The sequence below is a fragment of the Eptesicus fuscus genome, chromosome 5, assembly GCF_027574615.1.
Source record: "Eptesicus fuscus isolate TK198812 chromosome 5, DD_ASM_mEF_20220401, whole genome shotgun sequence".
NCBI classification, from domain to species: Eukaryota; Metazoa; Chordata; class Mammalia; order Chiroptera; family Vespertilionidae; genus Eptesicus; species Eptesicus fuscus.
The window spans coordinates 42,977,803-43,005,775 of NC_072477.1; the positions used below are offsets into that span (position 1 = coordinate 42,977,803).

General features: G+C 41.0%; 1 protein-coding gene across 7 annotated transcripts in view; it reads right to left on the minus strand.

Moving 5' to 3' along the window:
- The window catches only part of MAP2K5 (mitogen-activated protein kinase kinase 5), a 273,560-nt gene that overhangs the window by 40,594 nt on the left and 204,993 nt on the right, over window positions 1-27,973 (minus strand). For 4 of the 7 annotated variants that reach the window (XM_054716100.1, XM_008139092.3, XM_008139091.3 and 1 more), the window contains 3 exons: window positions 27,140-27,166; window positions 26,798-26,830; window positions 131-192 (listed from right to left, as the gene is read on the minus strand). In XM_054716100.1, the coding sequence (XP_054572075.1) occupies window positions 131-192; window positions 26,798-26,830; window positions 27,140-27,166 (122 nt within the window). The remainder of the gene's footprint in view (window positions 1-130; window positions 193-26,797; window positions 26,831-27,139; window positions 27,167-27,973) is intronic. The other 3 variants (XM_028141851.2, XM_028141852.2, XM_054716099.1) reach the window with 3 other exon arrangements.

The following is a 27,973-nucleotide window of genomic DNA, read 5'->3' on the forward strand; positions in this document are numbered from 1 at the left end:
TGCCCAAGGCCCTGAAGTCCCTCCCAGCTCTAAAAAGAAGCAGGGAGAGCCATAAGGTCTCACGGAGCCTCCGAGTTAATGGCATGTATCATTTACATTGAGGGCATGGCATGTTTGCAAACAGGCTCACCACTGAGTGATGAAATGTACAAATGGCTCGGAGAACTCTCCAACCGGAAGGACGGGCGAATCCTGGGATGGAGGAAAAACAAGTCACCAAAAGTCACAATAATTCCTTTTCTTTCTTTATGCCCTTCCTCCCCCACCAAAGTAACAGTATAAAGATGAGTATATAACAAGGATTCACCTCCCTGTGGAAAGGAAAACAAGGCCTCATCCAATTATAGGCCTCATCTATACCCTCTTTCACTTGCTTATGTAAAATGCCAAATTTAAAGCCACACACATTTAAAATGGTGAGAAACAGGAGCACAAAGAGGGAGGGGAGGTGAAAGAAGGACAATGATAGCCACGGGGTAGGCAAGAAGGTACGAAAGTGTAAATGAGAAATTAATGATTATTTAAGTAACACAAATGGTCTTGTAATTAACAAAGAGCTGTGGAATTATTCTTGTGTTGACCTTTGTTTCTTTTACTGGATTTGCTACTTATTTACACTTTCCTTTTTATTTACATTCATTTGTATATTCAACTGCTCTTAACTGCTTGCCCCTAACACAATCATTTGGGCCAGATTTTTTTTTTTTAAACTTTAATAGGAAGGCTTTTTATAGGAAAAGCTTTCCTGAAAAAGAATTTCAGCCTATTTGCCAGTCTAGGCCAACTCATCAGATGAGAAAGCCAGTGAATTAAAGACATAAAGAAAAATTCCCACCTTGACCACCACACTGAACTGGGGTGGAGGTGGTGTCACTCTAAGGAGCAGATAACTACACAGCAACAAATGCGTGACAACAACCGCTTAACACATGGAGCAAACCCCATTACCACTCGCAAAGGAAGGCTTTAAGAATTTAGGAGTTTTTCCAAGAATGACAGAGAGCGCCACTGTGTTTATAGTGTAACGGCTCAGGATGTAATGAAATTACACTGCAGAGTACTTTAACAGTCATCTCATTAGACCTACAGTTGGAACAAGAGAACCACATAAAGTAGGCAGCTGCAAATGACTCCATTCTCATCTATTCTCATTTGCTATTAAAAATACCTTTCGGCGGCTTTCTTTCCTCCCTGACATCCCTACACAAAGTGCCCTGCAAAGTATGATACATGCACCTATTTAAATTAACAAAGGAATGACTTATTTTAATCTCACTGTGCTTTGGAGTGCTTTGGCCATTTGGATGAGCAATATATCATTACATACAACCTTCTAGCGCTGCAGGCAAGAAACTCAGAGCATGCAGCATTTGGTGGGAGCCAAACAATTTCTCTAGCACACAACTGTGTCAAATGCATGCATGTATTCATTACTGAGAACGAGAGGAAATGGCTTTGATGTAGTGGAAAAAAGAAGATGATAAAAGCACCTCTGCAATATGTGTGTCATTATCAATGGTGGCAGATAGATACAATCACACAGCCCCCTATGTGATTAGTAAATATACATATAATTGCTGTGGCCAATTATCAGAAAAATGAGATTGGTAATTACAAGACAGAAAATTAACTAGAACTCTTATTAAGGCTTTGTTTCCAATTCAAACAATTGGAAACTGCTGGAAAATACAATTGAATCAAAAGGAACTGAGGGGGTCAAAGCAGCCAAAAATAAAAAATAACAAAATGCCAAAGAGGTTAAAAGAAAAGGAATGTGAACAAAATGTTTCTTAGCTTTTGCCTGTCTGTCCTCTTTGAATGTGCTCTGTTCATCCAGAGGAGGGGAAGGTTAGTCATTGTAAACTTAAAATTCTCATCAGTAGAGAAAGGCTTCCAAAGAGGAAAGGAAAACAAAGGAACACGGGAGTGAAATAAAATCTTGCCAAGTTCAAAGGATTACATGCCGGCATTACATAGAGAGGACATGAAAAATGGGGGGCTGATGAAATCGTCTGCTCAAAAGAAACAAGGCACGCAGTGAGATGACAAGTCTTCGATAAAGGTACTATAAAATGGTCACAGAAGTCCCATCGGTTTGAAGAGCAAAAATAAACCATGATATCAATTTCAGCCCAGCCTGTTTTAGGAAAGCCATATATATCACCAGGCCTGCAAGGTTCTACAAGGCCCAGTTCAAGAAATGACGTTTTACTGTCTCAAGAACTATTAGTGCAAAGATAGTTCAAAGTCTGAGGTACAAAAATTATGGACTCTGATCAGGTTGTTAGTTCTCTAAGTCATTTGTTCCAGAAATATTTTCGGAGGCTGTGGTACTGGAAGTGTCTGAGTAACAGCTGCTTTAGAATGCAATGTTTAGGAAAATAAAAGCCCACTATCTTAATGTGGCTGAATATTTACCAAGATGGTTAAAATTCTGGGCTGGTTTTCTAAAAGTATCTTGGTATAAAACATGATGCTAATGTGGGCCTCATTTCAAAGTATGATACCAAGAGTAAATTAATGATTTATAAACTAGGCAACTTGATGAAGATGTCATTTTAACATGGATGAGGAACAAAATGAGGAGATGTGACATCTTTGCATGGATAGTTAATTTTATTTAAGACCTGATATTGTAGCCTGTTAAGTTCCTCATAACACAAAACTAAGGAACACTGGGTGGTACCATGAATAATTTATTTTACTTGTGAATATGCCAGCCCACGAGGACTTTGCAGACCCACCGAGGGTGGAGTCGCATCTCACTGGTGCCTGGAAAGAATCACTCATCAAAGATACAGGGGGGATTCTAACCCCACATGCACAATGCCAGGTATTTATTTTCATTTTAAAGTCTATGTCTCTTGCACACCTCAAAGGAGAATTTCCTGAGATACAGAAGACAGACGCATGAGGTGATGGTGGTTAGGGCAGAAACACAGGGCACAGGGGTCCTCTGAGGGCCCCCACTCGCCACAGAAGCACGCGGCTGTTAACGCTCCCGAAGGAAGAAAATGAATAGACCTGACAGTGTGCACACCACTGGAGGATTTTAAAGGATACTTTCCTCATTTTTAAGCAAGTAAAATGAGAAGTTAGTTTAGATCAGGAGGTAAAACGCCTTTCGTTATGTAATTCACATCTGTCTGAAGGAGGCAGGCAGACTCCTGGGAAAGCGGCTCCAGCCTCAGAGGCTCCCAGGGAGGGGAAGCGCCCAGGCACCCAGGGTGGGGGAGTCCGAGAACCGTGCCACGGGGCTGGGAGGAGCTACTAAGCTAGTTGCTGCTCCTCATCAGAACTGCTCTCTGTGAAATAGGGGTTCAGGCCAGATGAAGAACATGTTTCAAAAATATAAACACAAATTGGAGAAGCAGTTACACTAATAACTCTCTGGACTGGCTGAAACGGACTCCAAATTGTTAATAAAAGTCACTCACTTTAAGACCCTGTGTGCCATACTTCACCTTAAGGGCCTTTTTGGGGATGCTATTCATTTAGCATCTGAGCATGGAGGTATGGAACAAAACAGTGGACACAACCTTAACCGAAAGCCTTAACCTGAGCTCTATGGAGCAGCAACTGTAACATACAAACAGCTGTTAAGAACCACTTCAGTAAGCAATCCTGGCCATCAAGGAGAACCGTCTCCAGGTCTCTGAGGCCTCAGTAACTACCTGGTCAGCCCCTTTTGCTAAACAACAGGAACACAAGCAGGCGGCATCAGAGAGCAGCGAAGGACAATGGGAAAGAAGTCTGAGTGATGCCTTTGCCTTGTGAATAATGAACAGTTCAGGAAGGTCAACCCATTACAACTGGAACTGTTTAATTATTAATTATGCACAATCTATGAGCAAAAGGACAAGTTCTAGAATGTTTAATGTATGCTAACTTCAACTGGACTCTCTGGTATTTTGTTATTAGCACTTGTCAGCAAGGTACTCAGGCATAAAAAAAGGCAAGCAGCAGAAAATCAGTGTGCGTGCGTGCGTGCCTGTGTGTGTGTGTGTGTGTGTGTGTGTGTGTGTGTGTGTATACCTGTTCACTCAACGTGGTGGGGGAGGGGAGATGGGAAAAGGCAGTCCAATTCCAACCACAGCTGCTACTAGTTCACTTGCAGAGTAAGTGTGCCAATAAGTACACCTTATGACTTTGACAGCAGGCAGGCACACTGAATACTCGAAATACAGACAACACTAATAAGAAAAAATGCTTTCGAAATGACTTACTTAAAAGAGAGATAACTATTTTAAAGGCAAAGTTTTTTGAAACTATAATGATTATTGGCTTTGAAAGAATCTATATCATTAATGTTCACACACACACACACACACACACACACACACACACACACACACACGGGTAGAAATCAATGTCAATTTCCTGGTTGCGATATTGTACTATACTTATGAACTGTTACCATTGGAAAAAACTGGGTGAAGAGTACACAGGATGTCCCTGTATTACTTCTTACAAGTGCATGTGAATCTAAAATGATGTCAAAATAGAAAGTTTAAAAGGAAAAAGGCAAGGAGCTAGTTTTAAAAACTCTACTGAGGCCCACATATAAGGAAGAAGCTTGGCATAATCAGTCAACTGGAAAAAAGTTAAGGGGCTTTTACTTAAAAAAAACAAAAACACCAAACCTGAGGATTTAATTTAAAAACACATTTAAAACCTGAGGGTTTAATTTTTGGCTTTAATTCATAATTGTAGATGACAATGGAACTTGACGATGATGTAGTGGTCAAGTCAGACACAGAGAGGGCACAGACAGGAAACTGTATAAAAATGACACAATCACTCATTACTTAACTTACTGCTTCATTCAGTCAACAACTTTTTTGACCACCTGCTATGTCAAAGGCACTGCGTCTGGCGCTGTGGGATGATTGATAATTAACTCACATCCTCAAAGAATCTGTGAATTGTTTGGAGGATAAGTCGTATACCCCTAAAAATAGCTCTGCAAGATGGAGGAAAGGACTGCGGCTGGGCACCCAGGTTGTACCGGGAGAACGGGTTCGGTGCAGTTTGGCTGGTAGGTACCTGAGTTCCCAGAGGAGAGCGATGGGAAAACAAAGTGTAAGTGTTTGGGAGGCTGTGAGACACCTCTTTGCTCTCCTACTTTCTTCCTTCCCTAATCCAGACCGCACCTGGGGGTGAAGGGACCTTGACCATCTTAATCTGTGTCCTGTTCCCTTCTCTTTGTGCAAAACAGACATTTCTTCAAATTAAGATTTTATACTTATTAGCAGTAAAACACGAAGATGATAGAAGGGCAACGTCTCAAAACTCTCAGGTGTTGGCAAACTGGTGAATTCTAAGGACAGTTGTGCTGTGGTTACATTAAACCAGCCTGACAAGTTAAATAAAATATGGCAAGCCTTCTAACTTTTTAAAATAGCCTATTTCTAGACTTCATGGTCTCAAGCCATCAAACCAACAGGTCCATCACAGAATCACTTAAGAGCCTGACCAGTGTTGAGACTTATGCTCTCACACTTAAAAAATAAACCTTTTAATTCAAGTGTAATGTTTTTTTAGCCTGGCCCAGCAATTCCTGGTCACACGCACTGGGGTTCATACTAATCGAACAGCTCTCTTAGATGGCTTTACTTCTATCCACATTGCCAGGGTCAAAGGTAATTTGTGGTTCCAGTGGCTTCAGGTCAGGCAGAATAGCATTTTGCTTTGTCAGATCCCAGACTGGTTTTGGATTCTCTACTATTTACTGTATAAATGTCTTAGACTACTGGCAGAGTCCACAGGACAAATCTGCTCTCCACTGGGGAGGAAACCTAGTTTACTGGTATTTGAAAAAAAAAAAGTAGACACAAAACCAAAACCCAAAAATAACCTGGACCTCACCTTTAAAGATATCTACAAAAGCTAATCTACAAACCAAAAACCTATCTGTCCAAAGCGCAATTCGAGAGCCTAGTTTAAGATAGGAGTAAACCATAATTACGCATTAGATTTATAAAAATGTAGTCAATGCTTGTTAAAAACACTTACTTAAAAATGTGGCCACTGTTTGAGGGAACAATCAGTATTCTGAAATTATGTGTATGTTTGATTTCACAACGCAGACGGAACTGACCTAATCGGTGGGGTGTTACAGGGAGCAGTGCTGGGCTGGGAATGAGGCTTTAATTTAGGAGGGCATGCAGGTAGATACCATCAGAAAAGAAAGCCTCTGACCCTCCTCAGCTGGAGACCAGAAAGCCCCCCTTTACTCATCCCTTTCCACATCAAGTCCTGAGCAGAGAAAGTGAAAGATGATGCAATTTCCACACTGGGTCGCCCCCTGCTCTGGGTTGCCAGATGTGACAAATTACATGTGTGGGCATTTCGGTGTGAAGTTCTGTCCAGTGGGTCCGAGCTGACAGTAGCAGCTCATTTAACTTGTCTCAGATGGATCTGGAACCAGGGGCAAAAGGCCTGAGTTTCTGCCAATTTTATAAAATTCCTTGAAAATAGGTAGGTAGAGAACTACCCACCTTATCTTACCCCAAACCCCTAAATCAAGGGAGAACCAGCTGTTAGCTAAGTGAGCACTGCAACCAGATGGCTGATAAAAAACACATTTAAATGGACAGGTCTAAAGTAATCTGTCTCTCGGTAATTGAAATTTGAGATTATAAAGATTTTTCCCATTTTCCTTTTCTCCTAAATTTGTTTTAGAAGTTCCTCAGTATTGGGATAAGAGAGGAGGGACCAACTTTGTCATTAATGTCAAAACTAAGCTTTCAGTTAGTCTACCAATTTTTTGTCATTTAAAACATCTACATTTATTTAGGCATTTTCTAAACATATGGCAAAGTTCTTGGTGTTTTATAAAATTCTTTGAAAATAGGTAGGTATGCCAGGCTGGTGTGGCTCAGTTGTTGAGCATTGACCTATGAACCACGAGGTCATGGTTCAATTCCTGGTTGGGGCACATGCCCGGGTTTCGGGCTCAATCCCCTGTGGGGGATGTGCAGGAGGTAGCCAATCAATGATTCTCTCATTATTGATGTTTCTATCTTTCCCTCTCTCTTCCTTTCTGAAATCAATAATAAATAAATAAATAAATAAATACACACACACACACTGAGTGGCCAGATTATTATGATCTCTGAACGCATAATAATCTGGCCACTCAGTGTATATCCTATATAATAAAAGGCTAATATGCAAATTGTCCCCTCGACCAGGAGTTCGACCAGCAGGCAGGCCAGCCAACCGCCCATGTCCCCTCCCCATGGCCAGGCTGGCCGGATCCCAACCATACACGAATTCATGCACCGGGCCTGTAGTGTATGTATATATATATATACATACATATATATATATATATATATATATATATATATATATATATGTATATACATATATATATATATATGTATATATATATATATATATATATATATATATATATATATGTATACACACACACACACACACACACACACACACATACACACACACTGAGTGGCCAGATTATTATGATCTCTGAATGCATAATAATCTGGCCATTCAGTGTGTGTGTGTGTGTGTGTGTGTGTTTATGAAGAAAATAGGTAGGTAGAGAACTGGGAAATGCATTAATCATTTAAACCATATTTGCAAAACCGCTTCCTTGCCAAGCCAATGAACATCTGTTTTTCTCTATTTATATTAGGTATCTGTGGTTGTAAGCTTTAGTCCACAGCATTATTTAGAGGTGCCACTGTGAACAGTACACATACCCACTCACTTGCACACTAACATCCACATGCTCTCCCTTTCCTATGGTGGAGGCAGAGCAGCGGAAAACATGCTTGTCTCACACCGAAGGGATTTCATTTACAAAAGTAAAACCTGCTATTGTCCCCTCTCTCTGTAGCCTCCCAATGCATTTCTATTGCTTTTTCATAAAACACTGCTGCAAATAATCAAGCATGACCATTGACATCCACGAGATTGAGTTTTAGGAACCATTAAATGAGCTCACCCTCGTGGGAAGCCTCCTGCTCAGGCTGGTCTAAAGGTAATTATTCAGCAATTCCTACCTGTGGTTTTACCTTGTCCCTATATAGTGTTAGAATTTCATACACTGGTAAGGTCAATTTTTTTTCCTCAGGAGAAGTCCAGCTACATGTTTGATCCAGGACCTAAATTATAATGTTAATATACACACTCGTGTCTCACCATGGTACTATGTGTAGAAGTGCTGATTACAAGCAATCTTAAAAGTAGATCATACACTCACTATATTAAAAAAAGAGGAATATCTATGAGAGAAAAATAACCCTTAACAGATTCCTAAACGAGAGGAATTACTCCTCTTTTCATAGGCAAGGGGTCAACATTGAAACATCTGAACTACATCCATGCACTGTTCAAGGGCAAGCACCTGGCAGGTCCGTGGCCTGAAAAATCAACAAGCCATAACACTATCAAGTCAGACTCTGAGACTCAATGATAGCCAAAGTCCACATCGCCACTGTATGTCCCCCTGGATGTTCACTCGACTGTTAGTTAAAATAATTACTGCCATTCACCACCTGCACTGCAAGCTACAAATAAGGGAAAAACAGAACTTCCAGTGGCTATAGGAGTGCTTGGCGGTATTTGCTTATACATTTTTATAAACAAACTCGAGGGCTATGTCAGCGGGACTCAAAGGCTGAGAATTATATGTGAAACTGTGCCTTACCTGGTTCCATACAATAAACACAGAGAGAAGGGAATTTCAAGCTGGCTAAAGGAGATACTGCATCAGTTTAAAATTAGTCAGTGTGAGAGGAACAAAGAGAGGGAGAGAAGGGGGAGGGAGGGAGGGAGAGGAAGTGAAAAAAAAATAGAACTACATACTGTGAAATGAACAAGTTCAGTTAGAATGTTCATCAGGATTTGGAAAATCATAATGCCATCTGCTACTCTGGACCTCAGAACATCAGGGATCTCGTGGGCCCAGACGCTTCCATTTCCAGGAGGAAGGAAGGAACTTACTCCCTGGAATGCTGCCCCCACTCTGGAATGAAGGCAACACCCCAGCCCACCCGTTTGGAATCTCTTTTGAGAACATCCGCACTGCTCACAGATGGGTTTTCCCTGGTTTAGGGAAAATTAACGGTAGGCAAAACGATTACAGCGACTAGGCAGTGAGGCAGTGAGGCAGAGCAGTGCCCCAGCCTGAGCTGCTGGGTAACTGACCCTGGCATCCAACTTGGGCTCAGGGTGTGTAGGTCCCATCATGGTGGATTAAATGAGCATTGTCCTACGGCTGGATAAGACTTCACAATAGAGCAACACATGTTAAATGACAGCAGCCAAAACTGGCCCCACTAGGCAACTGCCCATTCACAGAATGCTATTCACAGGCCTCCACCAACACAAAATTAATTCATTAATAATACATCAGGCTTCACGGACAATTCAAAGAAAACAACACAGAGCTACTTGTTCAACGATTGTTTAAAGATGCAGAATTTTTCCTGGTTTAAGAAAACCAAAACCTAAATCTAACTGCCTTACTGAAATAAAAATCATAGGGATGTTTATGCTAATATTTTGCTTAGTAAAAAAAGAAAAAATGGAGAGAATCTGTCGACCGAACTCACTTACTGACACTAGGAAATAATATAAATATAGATTTTTTTCAATAGTACCTAATAAAATCTGATAACTGTGTATTTAAAAAATTAAATTTTCCCACTTTAAGTGACTTGATATATCCTCCAGATTCAGGAAAAATTTTGCTTTTAACTTGTTTCTTCTGTTACATTTTTAAAACTCACTTCCTTTCTTTCTCCTCCCTCCCAACAACTCATAAATATGAATTAAATATAATTATAAATGAACAGAACATTAACTTTTGGATTACTGCTGTGTTTTGGTGGAATGTTAATGTCATTTCTAAAGAAACAGTTATTACCAATAGAAAAAGTAATTACTAAAGAAATCATGGCCTTAATGCTAACCTATTTTCAATCTTCAAACCAGCCAAATTGCATTAATTTAAACATACTGGACTTTTCAAAGGAGGTATTAGATTTCTAAAGGTTGCCTTACATAAAAGAGGAATATCGGTTTTCAGGCTCCCTATTATATATTCCAACACTATGAGACACAGGTCTAGTTAATATCACTGGAGGACAAGACTATTGTGTACCTACTTGGATTAACTTACCAAGTTTCTAATGCCTCAGTCATTAACTCATGCAAGTTGCAAACATCATGAAATCCCATATCATCAATACCTGTTTGTGTGAGTGGTTAGAGCACTGGTCACTGTGGTCAGAAGCTCTGGGCCTGCTCAGCTCTTTGGAGAGCTCAGGACAGCAAGTTTTGTCTCACTTTACAACCTGCAGTTATGTGTTGTGAAAGAAACAGGATATTCTTAGGCTGCTGGGAACAGGAGAGATGAGGGGTGGTGTTTCTTTTATTTTCTAACTTCAGAGGCCAGAATTACGGCCAAGTCCCTCAGGCAAAAAATGGATGGATATTACTCCCTCGAGTAGGTAAATACCACCTTTTGAGTCCCAGGGAGGTATTATTAGGCAACCAATCTCATGCCCCCACCCCCACCTTAGGAGCACCTGCTATGTTCACAGCCCCGTAGTTTCTCAGTTAACCAGCCCTCTGTTAACCTGGCCAGGAAGAGTGATTCTGCATGAATTCATTTTTTAAGATAATAGTGCTTCAAAAACCTGATCTTTTGTATATATAAATTTTCCTAACAGAAGTCAAGCTCCTCCCTGCTAACTTAAACTGAATATGCAGAATGGAACTCAATTTTTTCTTAAAGATATGGAGTCATTCTGACAGACAGTGAAACTGAACTGTGTTGCCCTCAGGGCATGTCTGCAATGCTTTCTATGTTGTCTTCTTTTATAGCTTTTTAAATAATCTCTCCCTTTGATGCCAAAATGTTCAGCTGTCACTTTCTGCTGCCATCAAGGTCAATTATAATTCAGCAGAAAGAGCCCTACTGTCACTCAGTTTCCTCATCTGTAAAATGGAGTGTGTGGGAAAGCAACATGACATGAGTAAACCTTGGGGAAACATTCTGTAAACCATAAAAGCTAGAGCTAGACTTCTGAATTCTGATAAAGGACCACATATACTAAGTACCTCCTTGTCATATTCTACTACTTTTTGGATTTGTTTTTCTGGGGGTCTTGAAAAAACAAGTAGCAAGTTCTTACAATTGCACATAAATTTCATTTAACTGTATATTACATGCAGCACTAGGGAAACAGAAATGAAAAGCTCAGGAACTTGAGAATCTAGTTGACAAATTTCTTACAACTGGCTCTGAAACATGTATTTATATAGTTTATTATTATTGTTATTATTTTTAATTAAAAATTTTAAAATATATTTTTATTGATTTCAGAGAGGAAGGAAGAGGGGGAGAGAGATAGAAACATCAATGATGACAGAGAATCACTGATTGGCTGCCTCCTGCATGCCTCCCACCAGGGATTGAGCCTGCAACCCGGGCATGTACCCTTGACCAGAATCGAACCTGGGACCCTTCAGTACACAGGCTGACGCTCTATCCACTGAGCCAAACTGGCTAGGGCTATTATTATTTATTAAAGTTTTTATTGTTTTATTGAGAGGAAGGGAGTGGGAGAGATAAATAGAAACATCGATGATGAGAATCACTGATTGGATGCCTCCTGCAAGTCCCCTACTGGGGATTGAGCCTGCAACCTGGGCATGTGCCCTTGACCAGAATCGAACCCAGGACCCTTCAGTCTGCAGGCCAACACTCCGTCTACTGAACCAAACCGGCTAGGACTAATATAGTTTTGAATGACATACTGGGTGCTCTCCTATGAATAGAATGCTAATCATCTTCTTCCTATGAAGTGCATAAGTGCCCCCCTCAGTGAGGGCCTGACTGTGACACCCCGTCTCCACCCTCCCCTTCATACAATTTCTCACCAAACCCAGCTTATTCTAGTTCTCAAATACCTTTCAAACATGTTAAAGCTGTCCTAATTAAAGCCCTCATAAGTTCTGATCAGATCTATGGCTTCCTAACTGTCCTTCTCAATAATTCATCTTCCACAATCCTGTCAGAGTGATTTTTCTAAAACTCAACTCTGGTTCTGTTATCCTCTGCTTAAAACTTTCAGGCCTTCCCACCCCCCAGATATGCCTCAGGCACAGTGTGTAAAGTTCCTTTGAAATGTGGCCCTTACCTCATCAATTAATACTTTGCCAAGCATTGCAGCCATAGTAAATTCCTGCAGGGGCTTTGAGTGTCTCTGAGGTTAACTCCTACTGGTCCTTCGGGCTCCCCTTCTCTGTAGAGCCCTTTGGTACTTTATCATTTCCTCCATTATCAGCTCTCTGCTCTGTGTTTCCCAAGTACCTTGCCCACAATTTTATTACAGAATTTATATAGCTGCAAACATCATTAAATACCTGACCATAAATACCCATTTATGTGAGTGGGTAAAATGACAGCCACTGTGCTCCTCTGAGATCTCAGGCCACCAAGTCTCATACCACCTATACCACCTGCAGTTTAGTTTAAAACGATCTAGTAGATATGACTGTTTACTGGTCTGCAGCCCTGACTAGAGCAGAAACTCTTTAGTAGCAGTAATTGCAACTTATTCATTCCCTATCCCCAATATCTAGCTCTGGGATGAATATAGGTCGACAGAATGATTATTTGGGCTATAATCAGTGGTTTTCAAACTATAATCCATGGAACTCTAAGGACTTTTATGTAGGTACCAGGGGTGGGGTGCAGTTAAGGTGGAGATCTAAGCCTGCCACCCTCTGATCAAACTAGCAGCCAGAGTAAATTTGGGGCTTTAAAACCCCCCAAAATATATTAAAAACTTGTATGACAAAGGACACCATAGAAAAAGTGAATAGAAAATCAATAAAATGGGAGAAAAAAAACCCACTTAGTCTAGTATCCTGAATATATAAAGGAATTCTTACAGCTCAATAATAAAAAGACAAATAGGAGAAATCAAGATGGTGGCATAGGTAAACACCTGAACTTGCTGCCTCACACAACCACTTTAAAACTACTACTAAAAGACAAAATGGTTATGATCCAGAACCACGGGAAGGCCGGCTGAGTGGAAATTCTACAACTAGAAGGAAAGAGAAAAGCACACTGAGACTCGGAGGAGGTGTAGAGGTGTGGAAGTGAAGTGCGGAGGTATGGAGGCCCGCGCTTGGAAAGGGGCTGGCAACTGAGTATGCTGTTGTCTTTTTCAATCGGGAGGGAGACACAAGCTCCCGAATGCTCTGAATTCCAGTTCTGGGCAAGACTCTGGGGACCCAGACTCATACGGGGAGAAACTGGACTGTCTGGCATTGGGTGGAACTCGAGGGCGGCTTTCTCTCAGAGGTGCTTGCAGTGATTATTGTTCCTGCATGGTGCCACGGGACACAGAGACCCGGGGGCCTCTTCTAGGCGGGGCTGATGGTCAGCCATTGCGGTTTGCTCCATCCTGGTGATTCCCTGAGACCCTGCCCCTCCCAATTTAAAACCTCACCTAAGCTGTGCGCAGAGGCTTTTGCATATGCATGGCCTGGCCTTTTGCAATCTAAAATTACCTAACAAATTGCAGCTGGATCAGAGAGCCCCAGAACTTCCAAAAGAAGGCCCAAGGCCCCACAGCAGCTTGCATTGCTTCACAGCTGGGCCTCATCTGGGCACCTCCAAACCCCAAACAAAGAGGAGGAATCTGCAGATCTCTCTGTAGCTCCTGCTGGGTGGCCTCAGGCAGTCGCTGACTTTGCACCTCCTTGGAGATCCAAGAGCCAGTGCACCCAGTGGTCAGAGTGAGACCATCCAGATTACAACTCCTCAGATCCATACGAGACACACTCAGGGGGCAGACTCAGTGAGCACCAAAGCCCCACTGAAGCAAGTCTTGCCCCATAAGGGTGTCTCTAGCACAGCAGTTCTCCCATTGTAGACACAACTGGTCCTCACAGCCAATTGGTCTGGAGGTCAATTCCACCCAGTTATACCAATAACAATCAAGGCAAAAGACTGTGCACACGGCCCACAAAGGAGTGCACCAAGAGCATCCACCTCAGGTGACTGGGAAGGCTGAGCCACTGGGCCCTATAGGACACCTAGCACACAAAGCCACTCTATCAACTCAGGGAAGCAGCCAAAATGTGGAGACAAAAAAACAGGTCACAAATGAAAGAAATGGAGGAAAACAAACTACTGGATATAGAATTCATAACCACGGTTATAAGGTTATTCAAGAATCTTTTAGAGACCTCCGAGAAATTTAGTGAGACCCTCAGGGATATGAAAAAGGACCAATTAGAAATTAAGCATACACTAAATGGAATAAAGAATAATAAACAGAGATCCAACAGCAGACTAGCGAATCCCAAGAATCAAGTCAAAGATTTGAAATACAAAGAAGCAAAAAACACCCAAACCAGAAAAGCAAAAAGAAAAAAGAATCCAAAAATATGAAGATAGTGTAAGGAGCCTCTGGGACAACTTCAAGCGTACCAACATCCGACTTCTGGGGGTGCCAGAAGAGGAATGGGAGCAAGATATTGAAAACCTATTTGAAGAAATAATGACAGAAAACTTCCCCTACCTGGTGAAAGAAATAGAATTACAAGTCCAGGAAGCGCAGAGAACCCCAAACAAAAGGAATCCAAAGAGGACCACACCAAGACACATCATCATTAAAATGCCAAGAGCAAAAGACAGAGAATATTAAAAGCAGCAAGAGAAAAACACTTAGTTACCTACAAGGGAGTATCTATACGACTGTCAGCTGATTTCTCAACAGAAACTATGCAGGCCAGATGGGAGTGGCAAGAAATATTCAAAGTGATGAATAGCAAGAACCTACAACCAACATTACTCTACCCAGCAAAGCTATCATTTAGAATTGAAGGTCAGATAAAGAGCTTCACAGATAAGAAAAAGCTAAAGGAGTTCATCACCGCCAAACCAGTATTATATGAAATGCTGAAGGGTATTCTTTAAGAAGAGGAAGAAGAAGAAAAAGGTAAAGATAAAAATTATGAACAACAAAGTGACAACAAATATATATCTATCAAAAAGTGAATCTAAAAATCAAGTGAATAAAAAATCTTAAGAACAGAATAAACTGGTGAATATAATAGAATCAGGGGCATAGAAAGGGAGTGGACTGACAATTCTCGGGGGAAAAGGGGTGTGGGGGTGCGGGAAGAGACTGGACAAAAATCGTACACCTATGGATGAGGAGAGTGGGGGTTGGTGAGGGCAGAGGGTGGGATGGGAACCGGGTGGAGGGGAGCTATGGGGGGAAAAAAGAGGAATAACTATAATAATCTGAACAATAAAGATTTATTTAAAAAAAAAAGACAAATAACCCAATTTAAAGATGGACAGCAGATCTGAAGAGATATTTCTCCAAGAAGAAATATCTTCAAAATGGCCAATAAAAACATAAAAATATGCTCAACATCATTAATCAAGGGAAATGCAAATTACAACCACAATGAGAGACTACTTCACATCTATTAAGTTGACTGTAATTAAACAGAAAATAAGTGTTGACAAGAATGTGAAGAAGTTTGAACTCTCATAAATTGCTGGTGGGAATATAACACAGAACAGTTGCTGTGAAATACAGTTTGGGAGTTTATCAGAGCTAAACGTAGAATTTTCATATGGCCTAGCAATTCCATTCCTAGGTACATAGCCAAGAGAATTAAAAATATATGTCCATATAAAAACTTGTACACCAACATTATTCATAATAGCCAAACAGTGGAAACAGCCCAAATGTTCACTGACTGACAAACTCATGAACTAAATTTGATTCAGGAGATTAAAAACTATAATAAAGCTTTGTAAACAACACTATGGTGAATTCCGCCTAGCACTGGGCGGGAATGTGGTAAATGGAAGAGGTTGGAAGGTAACAGACAACTTCAAAGAGGAGATGCATGTGAGCTGGGCCTTGGAGGATGCTTAGGCATTCACAAAGTGAAAAAGGGAAGAAGGTCATTCCATGCAGGGGGACGAGCACAACTATAGTGTGAAAGTATGGCAGCATTGAAGACTGACTGACCCCAAGGGAGGCTGAAAACAAAATATGGGTGAGAGTCTCAAATGCTGTGCTAAGTTTAGATATTACCTTATATGCAGGGGGATCCCTGGAAGGTTTAATAGGTTGAGATCTGTATTTTTAAAAAGATAATTCTGTGGAGGCTGGGGTTGTAGGAGAAACAAGGCAGAGAGAGAAAAGCATACAAGCTTTTTTTTTTTTAAATAAATCTTTATTGTTCAGATTATTACAATTGTTCCTCTTTTTTCTCCCCATAGCTCCCCTCCACCCGGTTCCCACCCCACCCTCTGCCCTTACCCTCCACCCCCCACTCTCCTCATCCATAGGTGTACGATTTTTGTCCAGTCTCTTCCCGCACCCCCACACCCCCTTTCCCCCGAAAATTGTCAGTCCACTCCCTTTCTATGCCCCTGATTCTATTATATTCACCAGTTTATTCTGTTCTTAAGATTTTTTATTCACTTGATTTTTAGATTCACTTTTTGATAAATATATATTTGTTGTCACTTTGTTGTTCATAATTTTTATCTTTTTCTTCTTCTTCCTCTTCTTAAAGAATACCCTTCAGCATTTCATATAATACTGGTTTGGCGGTGATGAACTCCTTTAGCTTTTTCTTATCTGTGAAGCTCTTTATCTGACCTTCAATTCTAAATGATAGCTTTGCTGGGTAGAGTAATGTTAGTTGTAGGTTCTTGCTATTCATCACTTGGAATATTTCTTGCCACTCCCATCTGGCCTGCATAGTTTCTGTTGAGAAATCAGCTGACAGTCATATAGGTACTCCCTTGTAGGTAACTAACTGTTTTTCTCTTGCTGCTTTTAATATTCTCTGTCTTTTGCTCTTGGCATTTTAATGATGATGTGTCTTGGTGTGGTCCTCTTTGGATTCCTTTTGTTTGGGGTTCTCTGCGCTTCCTGGACTTGTAATTCTATTTCTTTCACCAGGTAGGGGAAGTTTTCTGTCATTATTTCTTCAAATAGGTTTTCAATATCTTGCTCCCATTCCTCTTCTGGCACTCCCAGAAGTCGGATGTTGGTACACTTGAAGTTGTCCCAGAGGCTCCTTACACTATCTTCATATTTTTGGATTCTTTTTTCTTTTTGCTTTTCTGGTTGGGTGTTTTTTGCTTCTTTGTATTTCAAATCTTTGACTTGATTCTTGCGATCTTCTAGTCTGCTGGATATTATTTTTTATTTCAGTCAGTGTATGCTTAATTTCTTGTTGGTTCTTTTTCATATCCTCGAGGGCCTCACTAAATTTCTTGGAGATTTCTAGAAGATTCTTGAGTAATCTTATAACCATGGTTTTGAACTCTATATCCAGTAGTTTGCTTTCTTCCATTTCTTTCATTTGTGACCTGTTTTTTTGTCTCCGCATTTTGGCTGCTTCCCTGAGTTGATAGAGTGGCTTTGTGTGCTAGGTGTCCTATAGGGCCCAGTGGCTCAGCCTCCCCAGTTACCTGAGGTGGACACTGTTATGCACCCCTTTGTGGGCTGTGTGCACGGTCTTGTTGTAGTTAAGCCTTGATTGTTATTGGTATCACTGGGAGGAATTGACCTCCAGACCAATTGGCTGTGAGGATCATCTGTGTCTACGATAGGACTTCTGTGTTGGAGACACCCTTATGAGGCAAGACTTGCTTCAGTGGGGCTTTGGTGCTCACTGAGTCTGCCCCCTGAGTGTGTCACTTATGGATCTTGGAGTTGTAATCTGGATGGTCCTACTCTAACTCCTGGGTACACTGGCTCTTGGATCTCTAAGGAAGTGCTAATTCAGCCTCTGCCTGAGGCCACCCAGCAGGAGCTACAGAGATATCTGCAGATTCCTCTTCTTTGTTTGGGTTTTGGAGATGCCCAGATGAGGTCCAGCTGTAAAGCAATGCAAGCTGCTGTGGGGCCTTTGGCCTTCTTTTGGAAGTTCTGGGTCTCTCTGACCCAGCTGCAGTTTGTTAGGTAAGTTTAGAATTCAAAGGACCAGACCATTCATATGCAAAAGCCTCTGTGCTCAGCTTGGATGGGGCGGAGTCTCAGGGCAGAGCAAACAGCAATGGCTTCCCGTCAGCCCTACCCTAAGAGGCCCGCGGGTCTCAGTGTCCTGCGGTAATCACTGCAAGCACCTCTGAGAGAAAGCTGCACTCGAGTTTCGCCCGCTGACAGACAGTCCAGTTTCTCCCCGTATGAGTCTGGGTCCCCAGAGTCTCGCCTGGAGCTGGAGTTCAGAGCATTTGGGAGCTTTTGTCTTCCTCCTGCTTGAAAAAGACAGCCATGTACTCAGTTGCCAGCCCTTTCCGCGTGCACACGCCTCCGTATCTCTGCCTTTTCTTCTGCACCTCCTCTGAGTCTCAGTGTGCTTTTCTCTTTCCTTCTAGTTGTAGAATTTCCACTCAGCCAGCCTTCCTGTGGTTCTGGATGATAACCATTTTGTTGTTTAGTTGTAGTTTTGAAGTTGTTGTGCAAGGCAGCAGTTCAGGTGTTTTACCTATGCCGCTATCTTGGTTTCTCTTGCATAGAACCTTTTTAATAATGTGGTCACATGCAGACTCTTCCCTCCCTTTTCTTCTCCCTTTCACACTCCTCAGTTTTCTCACCCCCTTCTAGAACAAATATGTTAGCCGCCTCTCAGTTTGGTTGAGATATGTGGAAGTTGTTTGTGTGATTACCCGGCTAACCTCTTCTTCACCAGGCTGCCAGGTGGGGGCTGGCATCAGACGCTGCTTCCTTCCAGCACAGGGCATGTTTGCTGGCTTTTCTAGAAAACGTCAGAGGACCCATGTCTAAGCGAAGAGTCCATGTGAGGCCTCCAGGAGTTCAGGTGTTTGGTGGGGTGGATGACTGTCTCCATGCATAATGACTCTTTTTAGTACCACTGTAATGATGTATGTATGCTGGCCAAGCAGAAAAGTAAATGGTGATGGTTCTCTTATATCTTCATTAAATTTTGTGATTAGAGTCATAAGAACTTACAGAAGGCACAGACTTTTATAAATGGAATTTTGTAATGATGGGCTATTTAATATGTCTTTGGCCAAGAGTCTGTTCACACCTTGAACAAACCCACTTTACTCCTTATCACTGAGGAGCCACCTTCCTCCTCTTGCCTATTACTCAGCTGGCCACTTCCCTTCTATCCTCCTCCCGACATGCCTACTGTGGCATTCCTGTCAATCCCCCTTTTCCCAGCTACAGACCTTACAGGGAAAGCCAGCATCTTTCCCACCTCCCACACTGGGGCACAAAGACCTTCTTTTAAGAATTATGACTTGCCATGGCTCTGCCTGTCCATGGCCCACAATCCTGGCAATGTCACAGTGATCTCACCATCTTGATGGTGTCACATCTAATAAACTGTTACCTAGTGTAAGGTCACAAAGATTTACATCTATGTTTCCTTTCAAGGGTTTCATAGTTTTAGCCCTTATATTTAGGTCTTTGATCCATTTTGAGTTAATTTTGTATATGATGTTGGGTCCAAATTCATACTTTGGCATGTAGATATTCAATTGTCCAGTATCATTTGTTGAAAAGACCATTGAATGGTCTTGCATCCTCATTGAAAAACAACTAACCATGGATAGATGGGTTAATTTGCGGACTCATAATTCTATTCTGTGTCTATCCTATGCCAGTACCACACTATCTCGATCACTATAATTCTGTAGTGAGCTCTGAAATCAAGAAATTTGAATTTTCCAACTTTGTTCTTTTTTCCCCCCAAGACTGCTCTGTCTACTCTAAATCATTTGCATTTTCATATGAATTTTGGGATCAGCTCATCCATTTCTGTAAAAAAGTCCACTGGGATTTTGACAGGGCTTTCACCAAATCTGTAGATCAATCTAGGGAGTATTGCCATCTTAACAATATTAAGTGTTCCATTCCACGAATGTGGGATAGCTTTTAAATTATTTGTCTTTAATTTCTATGATGTTTTGTAATTTTCAGTGTACAAGTTTTCCACTTCTTTTGTTAAAAGCATTCCTAAGTTTTATTTTTATTAATGCTATTGTAACTTAATTTCACTTTTGGATAGTTTATTTTAAATTACTAGTGTATAGAAATAAAAATGATTATTATGTGTCAATTTTATATACTTCAATCTTACTGAATTGCTAGTTCTTTGGTGTGAGTTTTCTATATTTGTCATCAGGAAATATAGTTTTACATCTTCCTCTTCAACCTGCATGCCTTTTCTTTTTCTTGCCTAACTGCCCTAGCTAGAACCTCCAGTACAATGAATAGAAGTGGTGAGAGCAGACATCTTTCTCTTGCTCCCAATCTTAGAGAAAAAATCTTTGTCTTTTACCATTAACTAAGTCATGGGTTTTCAGTAGACCCTTTATCAGGTTGTGTAAGTTCCCTTCTCTTCCAAGTTTGTTGAGTGTGCTTATCATGAAAGGATGTTGGTTTTTATCAAATGTTTTTCCTGTATCTATTGAGGTGACCATGGGATTTTTGTCCTTTATTCTATTAATACTAAGGGCCCAGTGCACAAATTTGTGCACCTTGAAAGGAACTGTGCCACGAGGCTGCGGTGGGCACAGGGGCGGGTCTCGGCCCATCTTCCATGCCCGGCCTGGGCCCGGCCCCTCCCGCCTCTCAGGAGCAGGGGAGGTGGAGAAGCCCTGAGGGGTGATTGGGTCGGCAGCCGCCACTTGCACTTCCTGATGGCCCCGAGTGATCAGGTGCGAGCGCCAGGCACCTCCGCTCACCTGCTCCACCATCCCACTGCAGCTGATGCTCGCCATGTTCCCTGCGCGCCTCCTGGTGGTCAGCACACATCATAGAGACCGGCTGTTCGGTTGTTCTGCTGTTCGGTCTATTTGCATATTAGCCTTTTATTATATAGTATAGTGTATTACATTAATTTCCAAATATCAGATCAACCTAGCATTTGTGGGATAAATTCTACTTGGTTATAATGTAAAATTCTTATATGTACTGCTAGATTCAGTTTTGCTGGCATTTTTTTGAGGATTTTTGCATCTATATTGAAATTGGTCCATGGTTTTGTTTTCTTTTGAAGACTCTGTTTGGCTTTGGTACTGGCTTTATAGAAGAAGTTAACAAGTGTTTTTTCCTCTATTTTTTGGAAATATCTGAGAAAGACTGATGTTACATTTTCTTTATACATTTGGTAGAATTCATCGGTGAAGACATATGGTCCTGAGCTTCCTTTGTGGGAAGTTTAAGAAAATTATTTACTTGTTGTAAGTCTCCACAGACTTTATATTTCTTCTTGAGTCAATGTTGGTAGTTTGTATTTTTCTAGAAATTTGTCCATTTCATTCAGGCTATCCAATTTGTTGGCATACAATTGTTCACAGAATTCCCTTAGGATCCTTTTTATTTCTGTAAGGTTGGTAGTAAGGTACTTGCTTTATTCCTGATTTTAGCCGTTTAATTTTTTCCCTCTTTCTTTCTTTCTTTTTTTTTTTTGTGTGTGTCAGTCTAGCTAAAAAGGTTTGTTGATTTTTTTTTCAAAAGAACCAACTTTTGGTTTTATTGATTTTCTCTGTTATTTTTCTATTCTCTATTTATTTCCACTCTAATTTTATTATTTCCTTCCTTCTGCTTGCTTTGAGTATAGTTTGTTCTTTTCCTAGTTTAAGGTAGAGGTTATTTATTTGAGATATGTCTTCTTTTTTAATTTACAGGAATTCTCAGCTAAAAATTTCCCTCTGAGTACTGTTTTTGCTGCATCCTATAAGTCTTTGTATACTATGCTTTCATTTTTGCTCATCTCAAAGTATTTTCCAATTTCCCTTGTGATTTCTTCTTTGTCCTATTGGTTTTAGGGCAGTATATTGTTTCCACATATCTGTGAATTTCTCTAATTTCCCTCTGTTACTGATTACATCTGTTTTCTACCACCTGGACTCCTTGACTTTTTGGCCAGTTGTCCATTTAGTCTCTATACTTTGTGTACAACATTGTCCTTTTTCAAAGCCTTGCTCTGTGTCCATCTTCCTTACAGTAGAACAAGAGTTAACCTCTCCATCAGACCTACCAGATGTTTCACACAGAGTGCTCTGCCATGCCATTCCCAAGACCAAACCCTACTTAATTTCTATCTGCATCAGGGAAGAACAATCAGTATAACTACGAATTATTCAGCTAACATCTTCAACAATCAAGCCCATTATTTGTCTGTATGTCTGGCCCAGTTATAGGCCATTGCTGACCATTAAAAGTTTGTGCTTATATTTCAGAACCATTTTGGTATTTTAGAAATCAGTTAGTTCTTACTAGGAAATTGACACTTGCATGAGAAGATACTTCTGATTGGTATAAAACATGGCTTATATGAATTCGCTTTTTACTAGTAAAATGAATAAACTGAAGCATAAATCAGGGATTTGTTAACCCTCCTGTCTCAGGGTGGTATAGTATGCACCCTACAATGAAATAATTACTTATTTCTGTGTCCATGTCTTTTCCAAGGCTATGGACCACTTGAGCAGATCAAGGGGCAAGTCCCCACTTCAGTCATTGCAATTCTCACCATTTCAATCCACTGATGGCCCCCACTAGCTGGTTCTAGCCAGCCTGGGATTTGGTATCTCAGGTATCATTGCTGTATTTCTTCTACTTTCCGCACCAACAATGTGGCCAGCCTTTTGTTGCCAGCCAAGCTGGGAGCCCAAACACTGGGGAGAGTATCAGACAGCTAACGTTGGCTTGGCCCAGGATTTGGGACTGTACTTCTGCCTTCCTACGCTGACTCACAGACTCAGCTTGCAGTTGGCCTGGGTACCTTGCCAAGAAGTCCAGTTCTCTCTAGGCTTGGATGCTGTCCTGACCACGGTCTGTTCCACTTGGGCTAACATACACAGTGGGCGCTTTTGATAACTATCTACTAAATGAATGAACACAAGCCCTCCCATTTTACTTCATCAAAGATGACTATGTTTGACCTTACACATACCACTTAGGTATCTGATTTCATTTGTCACTTAGTTTTGCTTGGACCACTTTAGGAGTGGAAAGACTGAAGGCAGATGGTCAGATCGCTGGGGCAGCAGGTAGAGAATGGGGAGAGGCAATAGAAAACAGGCAATGACAGGAGAGAACGGAGGGAAAACACTGAGCAGAGCAGCAGAGCCATGTAGGGCCATTGAGCCTAGGAGCAAATGGCTCTCTGCATCTCAAGAGGTCCAAGTGCTTCACTGAATGCCAAGGCCAAACACACAGGCAAAATGGTTGGTAAAATTCAATGAAAGAACCAGGCAAGACCCATACAATTCTATAGCTCTGGAGGGCATCGATACATCCAAGGACCTGAGTCACCAAGAAAAGGTTAAATGGTGTTCAGTACACTCTGCCAACAGGCTGCCAAGAGCAAACACATTTTAGAAACATTTCCTCCTATAAATGCGCATTTTCTCACTGACGTGAGAGCTTACAGTAGTAAACTGCAGTTATCTAGACAATTAGGGCCACCTTATTCTCCAAAGATCTCAGATGGCTAAGGCGCCACGGCACACCTCACTTACAATAAACCAAAGTTCTTTCTAACACAGGTCCTCAGGGACTTGGAGACGGCCTGATTAAAACCTGAGGGTTTTAAAATAAAAAGTTTTTTTTTTTTAAAGAGAAGCAACTCTAAGGCATCAGCTGGTATCTTTAAGACATCACTCATATCCTGAATTATCTAGCTCCAAGCCAGACTAAACTCCACCCACCCAAATTAATCTGGATCGCCCAGATTTCTGATTGGAGCTTGATTCTCCTGTTACCTTGGCTACCCTTCTAGTTCCTCTTCTATGGCCCAAGATTCATCTTCATGATTCTTACTCCTCTGTTTAACTTTTGGTGTCATCTATTTGGACACCTGGTGTCTGACTTTGGCTTTGTCCCATGATACCACCTCCTGACTCCCAGACTGGCTCTGACATTCACTTCTGTACACTCCAGGGATGGCTCCTGCCCACTTGGTCTTGCTTTACTTCTTTTTCATGCTTTGCCAGGCTATGCCAGTAGGTCAAGCTGCATCCACATAATAATGAAGCATGTTACACTGGGCTTTGCTTAGCTATTTTTTAAAAAAAATATTTTTAATTATTTCAAAGAGGATGGGAGAGGGAGATGGTGAGATAGAAACATCAATGATGAGAGAGAATCACTGATCAGCTGCCTCCTTCACACCCCATAGTGGGGATTGAGCCCGCAACCCGTGCCTGCGCCCTTGACCGGAATTGAACCCAGGACCCTTCAGTACACAGGCCAATGCTCTATCCACTGAGCCAAAACAGCTAGGGCTTCTTGGCTATTTTGTATATGACTCTAAATACATCCATCTTGTTTGAATTAAGCTCTCTTAAAGGTGGTACTTTTTTTTTTTAATCCTCACCTGAGGATATTTTCCCATTGATTTTTAGAGAGAGTGGAATGGAGGGAGAAGGGGGAGAGAGAGAAATATCCACGTGAGAGAGACATCCATTGGTTGTCTCCCACAAGCGCTCCGACCCAGGGCCGGGGATCAAGCCTGCAACTGAGGTATATGCCCTTGACTGGGAATTGAACCTGAGACCCTTCGGTCCATAAGCCGACATTCTAATCACTGAGCAAACTGGCTAGGGCTAAAGGTGGTACTTTTTTTTATCTGACTTTTCTTTAATAAAAACAGTATACACTTTTATTGACTATCCTTTTTACAATGGAGTATTTCTCATGCCCAAGAAGTAAAATGGCTCAAATCCTGGCTGGTTATATTCACTCAGGAATAAGAGCCCTAAAAGTCAGGTGCAAATGAAGATAGTTAATTGCCCTCTGGGATCTAAAAGGGGGAGTCTCAGCCCTAAAAAGACATTATGAAAGAGATTCTCACACTTCAATGTGCAAAGAGTTACCTGGGAAGCTTGTAAAAATGTGGAATCCTAGGCTCCATCCTTAGAAAGTCTAATTCAGTGATCTGGGTGCAAGAATCTGCATTTTTAACAAAGAGCCTTAGATATCCGATGCAGTTGGCCCTTGGACTACCCTCTGAGAAACACTGTCTCACAGCAGTGAGAAATCTGGTAAACATGGGACAAACTCAGTAATTAAAGGACCCCATCAATCCTCTCCTTCTTAGAAGCTATGATGCACCTTAGAAGCTATGATGCATTTGGCCAATTCTTTCATAATACTCTTATTACTAAACATCAGTTCAGTTCCAAGACCAACTTATATTTGTTTTGGTGAAGACAATGTAAAATCTCCAAGTTTCCATAAAGTTTCCATATGTGCCCTTGATTGGAATTGAACCCAGGACCCTTCAGTCCGTGTGGGCTGATTGATGCTCTATCCACTGAGGGCAGTGCTACTTTAAATAAGGAATGAAAATATCCATTTGATCCAGAAAACCTTCAAATTACAAACCTCCAGCAATACATATATTATTGGTGAAGAACTTCTGTACCTGGCTGGTCTGATGCCCAGGGGCCTGGCAGACGAAGAGCAATGGAGCCCAGGAAGCATGGCCGGCTATGCATCTGACTGGACAGACCAAGAGTCCCTGGGCACATCCCTAAACAATCCTAGAGGGGAACCTCAGGAAAATCAGTTTATTTGGGAGGATTCTGATGGGGATAGGATGCTTTTGGAATCCAAGATGACAGAAGATATTGATGAGCTATTAGATCCAGGAGGCCTGTCTGATATTTGATGTAATGGGGGCTCCATTTGTTTCAGGACGATGCCTTCATGTTTGCTCTAACATGGCTTATGGCTTGCAGGGGATATATGGACTGACTGGTGCAACCATTAAGGATGTTAGAGCCCCATTCTTACTATTACTGGGATATGTGTACGCATTTGTGTTTTTCCTAGGAGGATCTTTATTTTTTCTCCCAAATCTCACAACTGGTTATACAGATGTTTAATTGAGAGGAATAATTATGAATTACATTTTTTTTCTTTCAAACTTTCCTATCTGACTCATTTATCGCCTTCATTACAAGTGTTCTAAATATTGTAAAATTAAAGTTAAAAAAAATAAACATTGCTAGTAGGCAAGCCCAAGTCTAGAAAAACTCAGTTTTAAAAACAGTTAATGTTTCTTAATTGAGAGCCTTGTGTACTGTAAGAATGCTAATTCACAGAAAAAAGGAATTTAAAGTCAGAATAAAAAGTAGACCAAGTTGACTGAGAAAGAAATACAGGCAGATTAACTCCACGGAGGCAAAGGGACAGGGAAACTCGATGGCTAAGAATGACCACAGGTAGAGAATACCAGTTAAAAGCGCACAAAGTTAGGAGTATATTCTGGGAAAAATGCCTAATTAGGAAATTAAAGCTGAACTGCTGACCTAGAGCTTTTGAACACTCTGATATGCTTTGGGTAAATAAAGCAAGGAAGAGAAATTTTATCCGACTTCTGTTTGCTATTCAACTCTGACCCTTGCCTACTGAATGACTTCAAGTGTCTGTTATGGGAAAAAATGATACCACTTTAATTTCCGGCTCCATCCCCATCTGGCCAGGGAGAGAATACATTAATATTATCATGTTTTGTCTTTAGGGCCTCTGATACCCTCGAGGACAAGCCTGTGGGACAGTCTGTTTTGGCAGTGATTCTCAGCAAGAATCAGAAGAGCAAGATTCAGGACAAGGCCAGTTCACGTAACACAGCTCAGAGCCATACAACACAACTTGCTCCGAGGATGTTGGGCATTGTGCTTCATTAGGAAACAAAATATAAGCTTTCCACACCATTAGGAATGACTTTAGGAGTGAAAGCACATAAGACGATGCCTCACCTCATCAACAATGCACTGTAGAAGCTGGAGAGGCTGCAATGGGAGAGAAGAGGAAAAAGTATTAGCCTCTATGCAATATCTTTACAGTGGAGTGGAAAGAAAAAATCATTAATGCAATAAAATATAGCAAGATTAATCAACAACAGCAAACTCTTATAAAAACATTGATGCTCAGGATGTTCTATTATTTCTAATGGTACCTAATCTAATACAGGCAGTTAAAGGTTTGCATTTTCTTCAAAATGCAATTTGCTAAGTTTAAAACAAGGCATTCAAGCATGCAAAGGGAGCAGCCATCAGGAAAAAGAAAAGTGAATTTTTTTCTGAAGTCATAAAGCTTACCATTAAAGATCCCTGGTTTTTCTGAATCTGAAAAAAGGCAATATGTAATTAGCATGTCATAATCAAAATGACTCACTTGGACACATTATGATCACTGAGAGAAAATTATTGCATTGCTGGTGGCAATTTGTGGGCATGTGTTAACACAATTTACATAATGAAAATACACAAATGTTAATAGCTCTCTTCTCATTTATAGGCGAAAGTCAGCAGAATGTTAATTTCACACAACACTTTTTAGTACCCTCCAGGTTGTATTAGAATAGGGAGAAAAACCATAATCCATTTCAAAAGGCTGTTTACGATTCAGATATAAATAATGTTTTATATTGCTAGATTGTGAACACTGGGCTTAATGTTGCAATCATTGCTAATGTTATGAAGCTCACTCTTTTTAAATTAAAAACCGATTTATTTAAAATTGAAATTAAATCATAGTCAGAAATTAGAATTTTGGATTCCTGCCAGTGTTTGCTCACAATCCCCTATTTTGTGAAGAAAACTTTAATTATGTGGTTGAAGAATTTGTCTCTAACTCAGGAGTAGGGTGAAGACTCCACCTTTTCCCAAGTTCCTTCAGCCCGTTTCCAGGGCAGCAATGCTCTCTGGGAAAATAAAATCCATGCAAGTTTTACACAGCTTTTCAGGGGATAAAGTAGAGTGAAGGAAGAAATGCCTGGTTCTGATCAACATTCTAAAGGCAGGCTGCTCACACATCTAGCACCGATAAACCATCTCTCTTAGGAAGTTACTAAAATATGACACCAAATTAATAAAACAGCCACTGTAATTAAAGTATTAAACACTCTAATGACCCCTCCCTATGCTTGCTCT